A 14,409-nucleotide genomic window follows, 5' to 3' on the forward strand; every position below is an offset into this window, starting at 1 on the left:
TACTGAATGCTGATAGAATAGAAAAAAACGTGAAGTTGCCATTTTACTTTCAAACTAAAAAGCCCTTACATCAGATGCCTATAGCAGAGTCATATTTGAAATGTCAAACCTCTGCTCTATGGGATTTTTGTATTTGCCTGTTGCCTTGTACACTCACGCTCACCCACTACACTTCTATGTAGAGACAAGTTGCCCTGAGACATTCATTCGCCTTTTGTGTGTTATTGCAAGTACAGTACAGTGACCTACCTACATAAACATTTATTACACACATAGCTATTTATGACTGTGCCCTTTGTCCATATGGAGACTGTGCTATGTTAATGCAGAATTTGTAGAAATCTCTTGTGTTTTCAAAACAAAACTTTCTGCATTGTGCTCTAAGGCATTTTAGCTCTGGCATGAGTAATAGTTAAAGCTATGTGTTTTTCAAATGTTAACAATTAGAAATAGTGAGGACTGATTGTTGCTTTGGTTGTGTTTCGGTGGACAAAGAACTTCTATTAGCAATGTTAGACAACGTTTTGCAGGCTTACCAGTCCATACATGGCCCCTAAATTGAGGTTGACAGTTGTGGTTCAGAGTGAAATATCTCCAACAACTAATGGTTGGATTGCAATGACATGTACATTTATGTAATATATCCCTTAAATGTCCCATATAATGCTCATTGTCAGGTTCATACTTGTATTTTGGGTTTCTACTAAAACAGATTTATATGCTTTAATGTTAAGAATCACATTATTTTTCTTGTAAATGTATTTCTAAATATACCTGTATTGCCCCTCTGTCTTAAAACGCTCCGTTTTAGTCTTTTTAAGGCCCCCTCCCAAAAAAAGCCCAGTCTGCTTTGAATGGTCAGCATCTCCGAGCCCCCTGCATCTACACTCTCGTAGTTTCCGCACCGCCATTGCAGCCAGGAAATAACTGTAACGGCACTGTAGCAGCACTTTTTACTATATATATATATAGTACAGTTGTAACATCACAACCGTACAGAAGTCCTGACGGCTCGTTTAAAGGTGCAGTTTCTAAATATGGGCTGTGTGCATTTCACTGTGCATTGAAGGTATTAATTAGCCTGACGTGGTCATACTCAGATTCTAGTCAGAATGTGAGTCTGAAACCGCTCCATTGGGCTGTGATTATGGGGCGTGTTCCAACCGAACCAGGAAAGAAAATGCCTCTGCACTCATTGGATAAATCTACAACCAATCAGAGCAACAGAACTCAACTCAACTGTCAACAGAACTCAACGCGGTGTATCGTCTCCATAGCAACCACTCTTTGCACAATGCATTCGTTCTAACTTCCGACTTTTAGACTTTTTTGAAGCTGGATATATCATTTGTTGCGTGTAAATATAAATGTGGATAACGTTAGTGATAGTGAGATGCTTGCTACAGTTGCATTTCTAGAGATGAATCGCCAAAAACACGTTTTATTTCTCTGATTCACGGCTTTGTTCTAACGCCGCTGGGCGCTCCCTCTCTTCAGTCTCTCTCTATCTCTCTCCACCATATAACGCTACATGCTTTCGGGCGGTTGATGAGGCTCCGCTCCAAATAAATAAAATGGATTAATGATCATTTTATTCATATAGTTTATATCTGACTTTACCAGCTGACTTCTCTATTGGCCGTTGAATCAGGTGAAGCCTCTTACGTTCTAAAACCAGCCTCTGCCACTTGAACAGCTGAGTCGCAGCCACACCATCAGCTAGTTTGAGACAGGCCGGTTGAGGATTTTAAAATGAATGCGCTGTCGATATCTTCTGTAACAGACGCGATGGTGGAATCTACACATCTCAATTCTCCAGCGGCAGCCACCTGTTGTAAACAAATTCAACCCAAGCACTCTTTGGTGACGTGGTTGATTCTGTTACTGTTGATCATCTGTCCGGCAATTTGATTGGTCCGAACAGATCTTGTTCGAGCATAATTGGAGCTACTGTACAGCATCCTCATCTGATTCAGACTATTTGTTCAGTTGCTGTATATGCTGTGCTTGAGTCATCAGCTAAATGATTGAGCCTCGGTGTCAATGATGATTATGTGGTAAAAAGGTTAATGCACCTGATTCAGGCCTATGTTGATGATAGCACTTCTATAATAATAGTGCTTTTATAATAAAAGCATTTTTTCTGATGGAGCGCTATTTGTTCAGAGGATAACCTCTAACATGTCATGCGTGTCATTTATTAATGCATACCTGTTTTCTTTGTTGATGCATTTGTTTGCACAATGAATTTCCTCTGGGCTCTTAAAGCTGAATTTACCAAGTATATGGCAATCTAGTGCTTAGTTTGCATGCACATTACACACTCTGGACTTTCAGAGGGTGTCTTCTTCTAAGTGTTGATATATAGTAGACTAAACAAATTAAATCCATCTGCCTTGAACAGAATGTTTCAAATATAATTTCACTAAAGGACAGAATTGAGTTCTTGCCACCCCCCTAACAGCAGACCCTGTTTCTATTAGATTAAGCTGTACGCGTGCCAAAGCTTTGGTCCACTCAGTTATATGCACCCATCAGAAATGTTTTGGCTACACTAGAGACACATAGCAGGCTGTAAGGCATTGTTAAAACCTTCAGAAAAGGCAGAGATAGCCATCTAAAAGCATCTGACCTTGAAGTTGTTATCTCATCCCCTGTAGGAGGGAAATCTAGCTTCTTCGGTAATATCAAAGGAGAGCTCCAAATCCTCCTTGTCTCAGTCCCCCATTATGTTCCATGCAGCCTTTCGGGCCGGTTTTGTTGTGACGTATCTTTCTTCCTTTTATCAGTCATGAGAAAACGATTCAGATAGAACGTGCTTTGCATGAAGCTATGCCCTTTCCCAAAGCCTGTGAAATTACTGTGACTCGATGTTACTCAGCCTGAACCACAAGCTCTTCTTTTGACCATTTGTGGTAGAATGGGGGCTTATCTAGAGCTCATTATTCAGGCTGGATGCACAATATTTACACGTACCAAGATGGATTAAGTTTACACAAAAAAGGGTGAAAAAGTGAACATTAATTTACTTTTAATACATACACATAAACATCAGCACAAAGTATTTCCTAGTTCTTTCTACTTAAGAGGAAGTGGAAAAGCAGAGGTCAATAAGGAGGTGTGAAGTCAGCACTTGCTCCTCAGAGAGTTGTGTGTGTTTACATGTATGTATGTATGGGTTTGTGTCCCTCTCCAGCTTCATTCACTGCAGAGCCAGCTAGAGTTCCAAGAACAGTCCATGGTGGAAAAGTCTCTTGTGTGCCGTCAGGAGGCCAAGATCCGTGAGCTGGAGACCAAGCTGGAGTATGAGCGGACACAGATCAAACGCTTGGAGGTGAGATAATCCTCTTTGTCTTCTAAGTGTAAAAGACATGCTTAGTAAACATATGAATGCAAATTTGACATTACATTTTCTATATATCAAGATGTAGAAATTATATAAAATGATGGTATGAAGCCCCTTGCATAGCTCCATATCTTTGAGTTGCTGGTTAAGAAAAACATCCACCATGGGAAGTTTTGACATGCTTTAAGGGACAAACATTTAAGAGTAAATACAGAACAAAGGAGATCATTGTATCACAAGAGTTGTTCACTTGTCCAATTTTGTAAGTACAAGTTCTCTCACTTCACCTCAAATCCTCTCCAGAGCCTGGTGGGTCGTCTAAAGGAGAACCTCGAAAAGTTGACAGAGGAGAGAAACCAACGCATTGCTGCAGAAAACAGGGAGAAGGATCAGAATAAGCGAATGCAGAGGCAGATAAGAGACATGAAAGAAGAAATGGGAGAGCTGTCCAAGAAGGAGGCCGAGGCCAGCCGGAAGAAGCATGAATTGGTAAGGCTTTGAGTGCTGGGAGACTTGATACGATTCACTGGAGTTCACACTAGAGGAGGTAACACATGCTTCTTCTATGCTGTGATCCTTTCCCCAGGAAATGGACATCGCGAGCTTAGAGGCGGCAAATCAGAGTTTACAAGTTGACATCAAACTGGCCTTCAAGAGGATAGGTGACCTGCAGGCTGCCATAGAGGACGAGATGGAGAGTGATGACAATGATGACTTAATCAACAGGTACAGCGCAGCTTTAACCTTGCCTTTGCTTCAATAGATCTGTAATGTGTGCTTGGTACATCAGGGGAAACTGTGCTGTAGCTAGAGGCCTGAGTACCAGCGCAATAGGGGTGCACGATTCAGAAAATGTTACGATTCGATTCAATATCGATTTTCAGGCTCAAGATTCGATTCAAAATTGATTTTCGATTCAAGAACGATTCTCGATTTAAAAAAACAACAAAAACGATTCACAGTCTGTAACTGTAGTTACTTTTCCCATGTGATTGCAGTAGACATACAATTTGAAAAAAAATTAAAATCTAAAAATATGAATTGATTTTTGGAATTCTATGAATCGATTTTGAATCGGTAGAGCTTGAATCGCCATACGAATGTGAATCGATTTTTTTTTGCACACCCTTACAGTGCAAGTTATCTTGCAGCACGAAACTTAGAAAATGAGAGCTGCTAGTTTTTTTTAAGTAGCCTGTCAATCTCAACTTGTGTCTTTTCATTCTCTATTTCCCACATCTTCCGACATCAATTTCTCCCTAACCTCCTCAGTACTCTGAGTCATTCCCTCCACTCACACATGGTTCATTCGGCTCCCTGCTTCTAACCTTTTCTCTTTTGCGCTGGTTTCCCCTGTTTGGTAACTTATTCCCTCTTTGCAGAGGGGTTGAGGTTATGCTAGCTCTGAGCCCACTGTGGTAAACACTGACTGCAGTAATACAGACCTTTTTAAAAAGGAAGACATTACACACAACACCTTTGTTCGAGATGAGGCCGGCTACAGCATGAGTTGATTTACCGAGTCAGTGTTTTACAATAGTTATTTTATGTGCCTGTATAAGTGTAAAGCTATTTATTTGCTGTTATCTCTGTTTTTCCTCTTTTTGCACTGTTTGTGTCTCACCTTCTCTTTTTCCCTGTTCCCCCTTTTGGTGTTTTCCACACTTCTGGCAGTTTGCAAGACACGGTGACAAAATATCAGAAAAGAAAGAACAAAACGTGAGAATGGAAAATGCATCCTTTGTTTCTGTTATTATGGTTTTTTGCACGTTTTTCTTTCTCAACCACAAGAGAGAATAATGCAGTATTCCTTATCATCTCGGTTTGTGTTGTTCACAATAACACTGTGAGGAGAAGTCATTTTAATTGAATTCAATGGAAAGCTGTGTCTGTGGTATACATCTCTGATAAAAGCTTGGCTTCAAGGATGGCCCCGGTGTTTATTTTGGTTTTGTTTTATTTTGTGCCAAGTGTCCGGAGGTGTCTTTACACAGTCGGCCTCGTTGGAGATTCCAGGGCTTGTTTATCTTCAAACATCAATAAGTTATTTGAAAAATCTGATGGCACACACAATACTTTGCAGGATGTAAACTAGAATGGCAAATAGACTCAAAATGGCACCGGCATTCTCCTTTGAGCCAGTCTCACTGCTATAGAAAATATGAATAAAAAACAGCAAAGTGTTACAGACATGCGGTAATACTGCATCATTTTCTCCATGAATATGTTTTTTGCATCAGACATTTGCAGCCTCATCATACACCTTCATCATGAATTCATTTGGATCTTGGGTTAAAGCTGTTTTGCACTAAACTCCACTGATTCTTACCCATCTTCTGCTCCTCTGATGGTTTTTCAAAGCACATGCAACCACAGGCCACATCTCACTGAGTTTCACTTTATATGTCCATTTAAAATCAAAAATATAATATGTAAGCAAATTTCCAATATTAGTTGTTTGACATTTTAGAAAAAAAAAAGTCTTATGTTTACATATGATATGAAGCGAGAAGAATATCAGAAATCATTACAGTACCGGTTGAAAACAAACTAAAAATGAAAAAAAACAATTGGGCATACTGTATGCTTTTACAAAGAATAGAACTAAAAATGCTATGCATTTTTGCATAACTGTGATGCTTGTGACTGTGGAATGATTGCAGCACATTGTCTGGCCACGGCTGCACAGTCAGCAAGTGGTGCATGACCGTGATGGCATGGTGTGCTACTGAAATGTTTTCACCCAAAAGCTGTTGATTTCCATGCATGCAGATAGGTCAGTGTAACGCTTATCAGTTCAGTTTTCTAAGCACAAACAGACATTTGGAAAAACAGAAAAATGGGTTCAAATATCCAATTTTTCATTTTTTTTCCACCTTGACAAATTAAAAAATTGGATCTTTAAACTGTTTTTCCAATTTTCTGTTTTTATTCAGAGGATCAGAAATTTTGAAAATTACAAAATTGCATCTGAGCTCCAACTATTCAATACTGCAATGGTATTCTCTCCCTCGTTCTGCCTAGCTACGTCCCCCCCCACACACTCGAAACCATCAGTTGCAAGCACCTCTGACCCCAAAGTCTATCAGTTTTCAGGTTTTTGGGTCCATATGCAGTTAATGACCTGCATATTTCGCAAAGTAGAGGAAGAGAATACCATTGCAGTATTGAATAATTGGAGATCAGACGTAATTTTGTAATTTGTAATCTCTGAATAAAAACAGAAAATTGGAAAAACAGGTTAAAGATCCAATTTTTTTTAATTTGTCAAGGTGGAAAAAAATGAAAAATTTGATATTTGAGCCCATTTTTCTGTTTTTCCAAATGTCTGTTTGTGCTTAGAAAGTTGAACTGATAAGCGTTACACTGACCCAGGTACTCCACTAATTCAATTTCATTGCATTGTGTTGTGAAACATTTAACTTTAAATACAAACCTTCACCTTGCTTGCTTGTGAAATGTGTCATTGATTGCGAATGTTAATTATATTCTTTTGACTGACTGAATCCCTTTTTCTTTCCGTTTTTATACAGTGAAAGGAATCCTTGTGGCATGTTAAATAATTTAAACCTTCATCAGAGCGTAATAAATAAATGTAGTCTTCAGTTTGTAGCGGATATACCCATCCATAATTTCCCGCTTTGTCCTCTGATTGCTTCTTCAGAGAGACATGGCGTCACACTCTTTATATGCTTTTTTTTGTTATCCATTTTTCATCAGACAACCCGTGTGTACCAGTGCTTTTCTTTTTGTGCAACTCAAGAAAAAGAGCAATGATTTTTTCCATGTTTCCTTAATTGCATTTTTCCCTCCTTCGACATCATTGCATTAGCAGCATGGATGAACAATAGCGGAGGAGGTGATTTTTCTTATAATTATGAAGTGGATTTTCCAGATGATTTACATTACTATTCAGTATTTTTGTAGTCAATGCTTCAAAACAGAGGTTACAATAGCTGGATTATTTTATTGTAGGGGGAGAAAAAAGAAGTTGAATTAGTGTTTTTCAAGCTGGACTTCCATTACAGACTGTAGCAGGCTATATTCAAGTACAGGGGTTGCATATAATGTAGGACTGTGTAGTGCAAAAGATGTAAGGGCTTCCATCAATGTGGATTGACTGGAATTGTTGCATTTGTTTCACCTTTTGTACGAGAAGTGTGCAGTGTACACAATTCTTTTTAACATAAATTGAAGCCCAATGTGTTTTTTTTTTCATCAATATATAATTAGCTTATGTTGACCAGTTACCTTTTAAACATAGTACCACAAGTGCTAAATTGATAGAACCAAGCCATACGAGATTTGATGCTGAGTCTTAGTATTTGTGACAAAGATTTACAACCAGTGCAGGCCAATTGTCAGAAGCTATTAATGTTCACTTCTAAATTCTTGGGGCTTGTTTGTATCTACGAGCCTCAGGACTGGTTAGCTAGTAGTGTGGGGCCAAGGACAAATCGTTTGTGACACCATTTGCACAGCACTCAATTGCACGCCACCTTTTAGTGTGTGTGTGTGTGTGTGTGTGTGTGTGTTGGAGAGAGGGGGAAAGAGGGAGATAATTTTGTTGTGGGCTGGTTTCAGTATTTTGTTGTGTGATATATCATGTTGAAAAAGTCACAGTATCACAGAGATGACAAATGGGCAGCATGTGTAATCAACTTTCTAGTATTAATGAACCTATTATCTTGTTTTGGTAGGCGTTTATCACTTGTATTTAGCATGCAGTAGAGAAGAGAGGCAGTGGAAAATAAAGGGATGATATAACAACTGAACTTGGACTCACAATTTTAGCTCGCTGCCTCTTGAAGCACTCTCAAACTCTGAAATAAACATAATCAGGCCATTTAGTCTCTCTGGGTTCATCATTACCTTCCACCCAGAAAGCCTGGCTACGTAAGGTGGATGATGAGAAAGTTAAATGTGTTAATGCTCTTAGAAATCTTGAAAGTCTGAATACCATTCAGTCCAAGAATCCGAGCTCTGTGCTCACTCCCTCACAATACTCACACACCACCGGCGCCGACACCACCTCTCTTGTGTAAAAAAAAACAAAAAACAACCAAGCTTTTAGGCAGACCACCAAAAAAATAAAGGGACACTCTGTTCTCTGAGGAAACATGACTGAATATGTGACACAAAGATTGGTGACAAAGGAAATGGTATGATGTTCACTGGGAGACCTACATAGATGGATATGTGGTATGTGGACAAATGATAGAGCTCGGCAGTCTGGCTGTCATCTCACACCTCTTTGAATATTGCGTTTGCTCCTTATAAACATTTTTCCAAGATTGTGCAACGTGTTTCAAGGCTCAGATGGATAAGCTAGTCTGAGAATAAAAATCTGGAATTGAAAATTGCAGCTCCTCTACAACAACCCTGTCATCATTGCCACTGTTCGCCCTGCTACAGTGTGTTTAATATACAGTATGTTGTCCTGCTCTGAAACCAAAAAGTATATAATGGAAAATGTAATTTTCTCTGACAGAGCTTACCCGAGCAACACAAATGTCAAAAGTCAAATGTAGTTAGGCCTGTGTGAACATATGCATCTCTGTGAATGTGAACATTTATTTTCACACACCATGTAGGCAAGGAATACATTGTATATAGCACTATAGTTGGAAGCAGTGTGTGCTCAAATAAATGGAGGATTCTTCATTAAATTCAGCTCCCCAATACATTTCGACCATGATGGCAGTTTTGAATTAGATGCTATGCCACTCTACCTTCCTCTTCCTCACCATTTCTCCTCACATTAACCTTCTAGGACAACAGGATACATAATTTAGAAAATGTACCGTGCATTTGGAATGAATGAGGATTGACCTTATCCAGGTGGGATCTACAGAGCTTTTTCATTGGGATCCACAAGTCTCTGTATATTGATTGTTATGTCAAGCATAGGGCCACGGGGCTGTCTTCTGGCTCCACTCCAATAACAATCACCAGGACCAGGTGACATGCCACACAGATGCTAGCAGCCCAGAACCAGCTAATTATGCCTCCAATAGCTTGATCTATATTCTGCCTAGATCACTCATTCACAACTGCTGAACATTTTGTACAAAAAACATTATGATTATGTTGTGATTATGTTATTATTGTATCACATAATCATGCTTAAAGGAACACACCGACTTATTGGGACTTTAGCTTATTCACCATAACCCCCAGAGTAAGACAAGTCGATACATACCCTTCTCGTGTCCGTGCGTGTTGTAACGTTGTCTGACGTTTCCACCGGTAGCTTAGCCTAGCACAGAACCTGCAGGTAACTGGTTCCAACTAGCCTACTGCTCTGAATAAGTGACAAAATAACTCCAACATGTTCCTATTTACATGTTGTGATTTGTAGAGTCACAGCTTGTACAAAAAACAACGTAACATGAGACATAGCCATCTTCTAACCGTAAACTATTCGTAAACTATATTCTCAGAAAGGCGAAGCTCTGCTACTTCTGCTACTTGGGCTGAGTGATTTGCTTTGCAGCAAGCCTTTCTGAGAATATAGTTCCCGGTTTGTAGAAGATGGCTGTGTCTCATGTTACGTTGTTTTTTGTACACGCTGTGACTCTACAAATCGCAACATGTAAATAGGAACATGTTGGCGTTATTTTGTCACTTATTCGGAGCAGTAGGCTAGTTGGAACCAGTTACCTGCAGGTTCTGTGCTAGGCTAAGCTACCGGTGGAACTGTCAGACAATGTTACAACACGCACGGACACGAGAAGGGTATGTATCGACTTGTCTTACTCTGGGGGTTACGGTGAATAAGCTAAAGTCCCAATAAGTTACAAGTTATAACTTAAATTGATTCTGAACTGTTGCACAAGGCAGATTAAGGCAGATTATTTTAATAGTATCAAGAAGTATCATTCTCCCATTCACCCCAATAACACCATTGTCAAATTTGCTGGCGACACCACCATAGTAGGCCTGATATCTAACAACAATGAGTCAGCCTACAGAGAGGAGGTTCAGCATTTGACAAACTGGTGTCTTCAAAATAACCTGGACTTAAACACTTCCAAAACCAAGGAAATCATAATGGACTTTAGAAGATCAAGGCGCACTGAGCACTCTGCCCTCTCCATTCATGGAGAGGAAGTAGAGAGGGTGGAGAGCTTTAAATTTCTTGGTGTGCACATCTCGGCTGACCTCACCTGGACTACGCACATCTCTCAACAGGTTGGAAAGGCACAACAGAGGCTCTACTTCCTAAGGAAGCTAAAACTTGTTCACCTCCCTCTCCACCTGCTGACCAACTTTTACCAATCAGTGATAGAGAGCATATTAACCTATTGCTGCAATGTGTGGTTCTCCAGCTGCACAGAAAAGAAATGGAAAAGAATGGTTAGGGCTGCTGAGCACGTCATTGGAGCACCATTGCCTTCACTCACAGACCTCTACAATGGTAGACTGCAGAAGAAAGCCAGTTGTATCTTCAAGGACAATACACACCCTGGTCACTCTCTGTTCTCTCCACTGCCCTCTGGTAGGAGATTCAGGTCCATCAAGTCCAAATCACACAGGTTAAAAAACAGCTTCTATCCAAAAGCTGTCAAATCCATAACACCAAATGGCCACTGAAAAAGATACCTGCTATCACACCTGGGGGTTTGTGCATGTTGCTGGTTTGTCTGTCTGTTAGCACTGTATGCACTTTCATCTACCCTAATCCCTTATGCAACTTTTTAACTTAAATCTATTTATTTATTTTATCCTAGCATGAATGTTGTGTTTTTAATATTGTGTTATGCCGTCAATGCGGAGCTGCTAAACTGCTTTTCGTTGTCTGCAAAGCAATGACAAATAAACTATTCTATTCTAAGTTCAGAGGGAATTTAAGAACATTGTTAAAGGAGGTTGATTTGAGTTAAAAACAAGTGGAATTACCTTGAATGCAAAATTGTTGCACTCGAAGATGTAAAAAAGACTTGTTAAGATGAATATCTTTGCTGTCTTGTCTTGGAGTCAAAGTCTAGCTGATTCTTTTTCTTCACAGTGGGGATGAGACGGAAACAGATTCCGAGGTGGAGGACCGGGTGGATGGAGTTAAGTCTTGGCTCTCGAAGAACAAAGGCTCCACCAAGACCCTGTCAGATGAGGGAAGTCTGAAGAGCACCAGGTTAGTGCCCACATCCTTGTGCATCATGACAGATAACCATGTACATTCCTGTGGTATCGCAGTGATAAAAGTTCCCACATTCCTAATCCGTAAAAAGGCCCAGGATAACCTGGGGCAGTTTGCAACAGAAGAACAGGTATTTCATGTGATTAAAGGTGTCATCTCTCTCTCCCAGTAATCTGTCTAATGACAGGAGGTGGAACAGGGAAGAGGCTGCTGTCATATTTATTGAAGTGGCCCGTAGCCAGTTGGCACGCCTGCTTAATGTCGCCTCTGCCACAGTTAGATAGATCTCCTCAATGGTTGACGGCCTCACTTTCTACAGTGTATATTGGAGTAACAGCAATACACTTTTGACTGATCCCAAAGACATAATGAAATAGACCAAAAGTCTCAGTTACCACATAAAACATGTTGCATCCTAAAGATGGCATTACAAATGTCTTCTTTAAGTATGTGGAGATCTGATTTCTTTTTGTCTTCTGTTGGTTGTCTCTGGTGTCCATTTTAATGTTACCCTTTAGATATTCTGCAAATGCAGATAGCAAGGAGGTAAAAGAAGGTAAGGAGAAGATGAATGACGGCAGTAAAGACGTGAAAGAGGTAGAGCAGAACAGATCAGTGTCTGTCATGAGTTCCTTAAGCTACAGAAAGCGATCCAACCTGAAAGACTCCATAGGGGGGACAGGCGATGAGAGCTCCCTGTTCAGCACTCTCAAAGAACAGCCTGACACACCAGACCAGGCCTCTATTCGCAAAGCCAAGTCGAAGTCTGGAGGGCTTCAGGAGGATTGGAAGAGGAGTCAGTCGCAGGACGACTTAGACGACAAAGGCTCAGTCATCTCCTTGGCCTATTCTGAAGCTACCAGCAGAGCCAGGAAGGGCCTGGAGTCCCGCTGGACCTCCCGCAGCAGCCCTGAGTTTGATAAGGAATCCATGGTGTCCTCTGTGGCTCCCAGCAGGATGTCCACCAGGAGAGGCATGTTGGACATGGATGATGACAATAAGTCGACCATCAGCAGCGTGAGCCGCTCCAGCCCCCGCTCACTGCATCGCAGCAACTCTTGGAAAGAGGACAGACGCAGTGGCTCACGCCTGTCCCTTGCCCGCAGCTGTGGCCTTAGTGAATTCGGCCTGCATGGAGATGATGACGACGACGATGATGATGATCGTAGTGTGGCTTTTACTGAAGGGGGGACTTCATCTTTCAGTCCCCTCTCCCGGAGCTTTTCTACCCCAGCCCAGCCACGCTCCTCAGATAGCACTCTGCCAGACTCATCTGACGTTAAAACAGTCACCCACCGCAACTACTTGGACCCTGACTTGGAGGCTGCCATCAATGAGGTGTTGAGCTTCAAACCCATTAAGTTCAAGCGCAGTAAACTTGATGAGTCTAGTGGTGAGGAAGAGGATGAGAAGAAGGGGCCAGGAAGCGAGGACAGTAGGAAGAGAGGAGAAGACGAGGGGCTCGGCTGCAGCATATCCAGCCTGCGTCGCTCTGCATCCGGCTCTGCTCTGGACTACAGCGATCGGCCATCCAGCACCCTGAGCACCAGCAGCTCCCGCAGTCGGAAAGATAAAAAAAGCAAAGTCTCTCTTTCCGACGACGACTCCTCAGACGATCATCACAGCAGAAAGAGCTCATGGGGGAAGAAGGGCAAGAAGTCCAAGAAGAGATCTAAGAAGAAGCAAAGTGAGTCTGAGGATTCCTCTTCTTCCTCAAAGTCGTCCTCTTCCTCCGACTCAACCATCTCCTACCGCAGCTCCAGCAGTGTTAAAAGGGCCCCGAAACAACCATCTGATGATGACGAGGAGCCTGCACGGCGTGGGCCATCTAGCAAGATGGAAACCAAGAAGAAGCAGAAGAAGATCGATTGCTTGGTGATGAAGTACCGCTACAAGCCTGACAGTGACTGATACCGACAGTGGAAGGTGATGCTTGGTGTGATAATAACCCAGGAGCCTGGCATAATCAAAACTGATTTGGGATCTTTCACTGAACGTACTAACTTAGTTTGCCGTGTGTGAATGTTTTGTAATTCTTTTGACTCTGATACGCTAATGCTGACTTGTAGTCTACTAGATCAATGGTTCCCAACCTGGGGTCCGGGGACCCCTCAGGAGGGCGGCAAAGATCACAGGGGGTGCGCAAGTCTTTATCTGGTTTGAGGTTGAGGTAAAAAAAAATATATTTGCACATGTTAAACAAATTACGATAATACACTAGAATATATAATGTATACAAAAGTCTGTATAAAAACTATATATTTTTGTTCGTGCTTAAAATTGTAGGCAGGCTACTTAGTAGGCCAAACCTCCGGGACCTCTTAACCTGTGACCCTTGCTGTCATCAGGTCAGCTGCTAGCTGCTATCATCCTCGTTTTCCCTGCCGCCACGGCATCACTATTTTATGAATGAAACGTAGCGGAGAAACGTAAAAAGTGCTGATAAATCCTCTGTATCAAAAAAGAAAGTAAGGCTCTATCTCGAGAGTTACCTCAACTTCGGTTTCGGAGGGGGGGGCTCAGCTTTTCTTAGACATAAGTAGGGGGGGCGCCAAGGAAAAAAGGTTGGGAACCACTGTACTAGATAAACCCTAGCTACGTGTTTCGAAGGTCACATTGGCCAATAAGTGCATGCCACTGTTTGTTTCTCTCTGCTCCTGCCAACATTTGTCCTCATTTAAGAAGATCACCAATTTACTGCAGCACACTGAAGTTATTCCTCTAGTTTGCCTTACTGACAGTCACTTCAGTTTTATATTTCGATGTCATTATAAACAGCCGCAGATACATTTAATTGAGGATTGCAGTGTTTCTCTTGATGTTGTGTTTGATGCTTTTATAATGACATAGTGTTGAGAGACGGTAGATGGCTATGGCTGTTCTTCAAGCACAAACAGATGTTGGCAATTAGGCAAAAACTAAA

General features: G+C 41.3%; 1 protein-coding gene across 1 annotated transcript in view; it reads left to right on the forward strand.

Annotated features, from left to right (window-relative positions):
• The window catches only part of LOC144528110 (unconventional myosin-XVIIIa-like), a 61,268-nt gene extending 47,811 nt beyond the window's left edge, over positions 1–13,457 (forward strand). Inside the window, exons 35-39 of the mRNA XM_078266568.1 lie at positions 3,197–3,334; positions 3,650–3,835; positions 3,933–4,072; positions 11,358–11,480; positions 12,005–13,457. Of these exons, the coding sequence (XP_078122694.1) occupies positions 3,197–3,334; positions 3,650–3,835; positions 3,933–4,072; positions 11,358–11,480; positions 12,005–13,397 (1,980 nt within the window). The 3' untranslated portion in view covers positions 13,398–13,457. The remainder of the gene's footprint in view (positions 1–3,196; positions 3,335–3,649; positions 3,836–3,932; positions 4,073–11,357; positions 11,481–12,004) is intronic.
• Positions 13,458–14,409: the final 952 nt, after the last annotated feature.

The sequence above is a fragment of the Sander vitreus genome, chromosome 13, assembly GCF_031162955.1.
Source record: "Sander vitreus isolate 19-12246 chromosome 13, sanVit1, whole genome shotgun sequence".
NCBI classification, from domain to species: domain Eukaryota; kingdom Metazoa; phylum Chordata; class Actinopteri; order Perciformes; family Percidae; genus Sander; species Sander vitreus.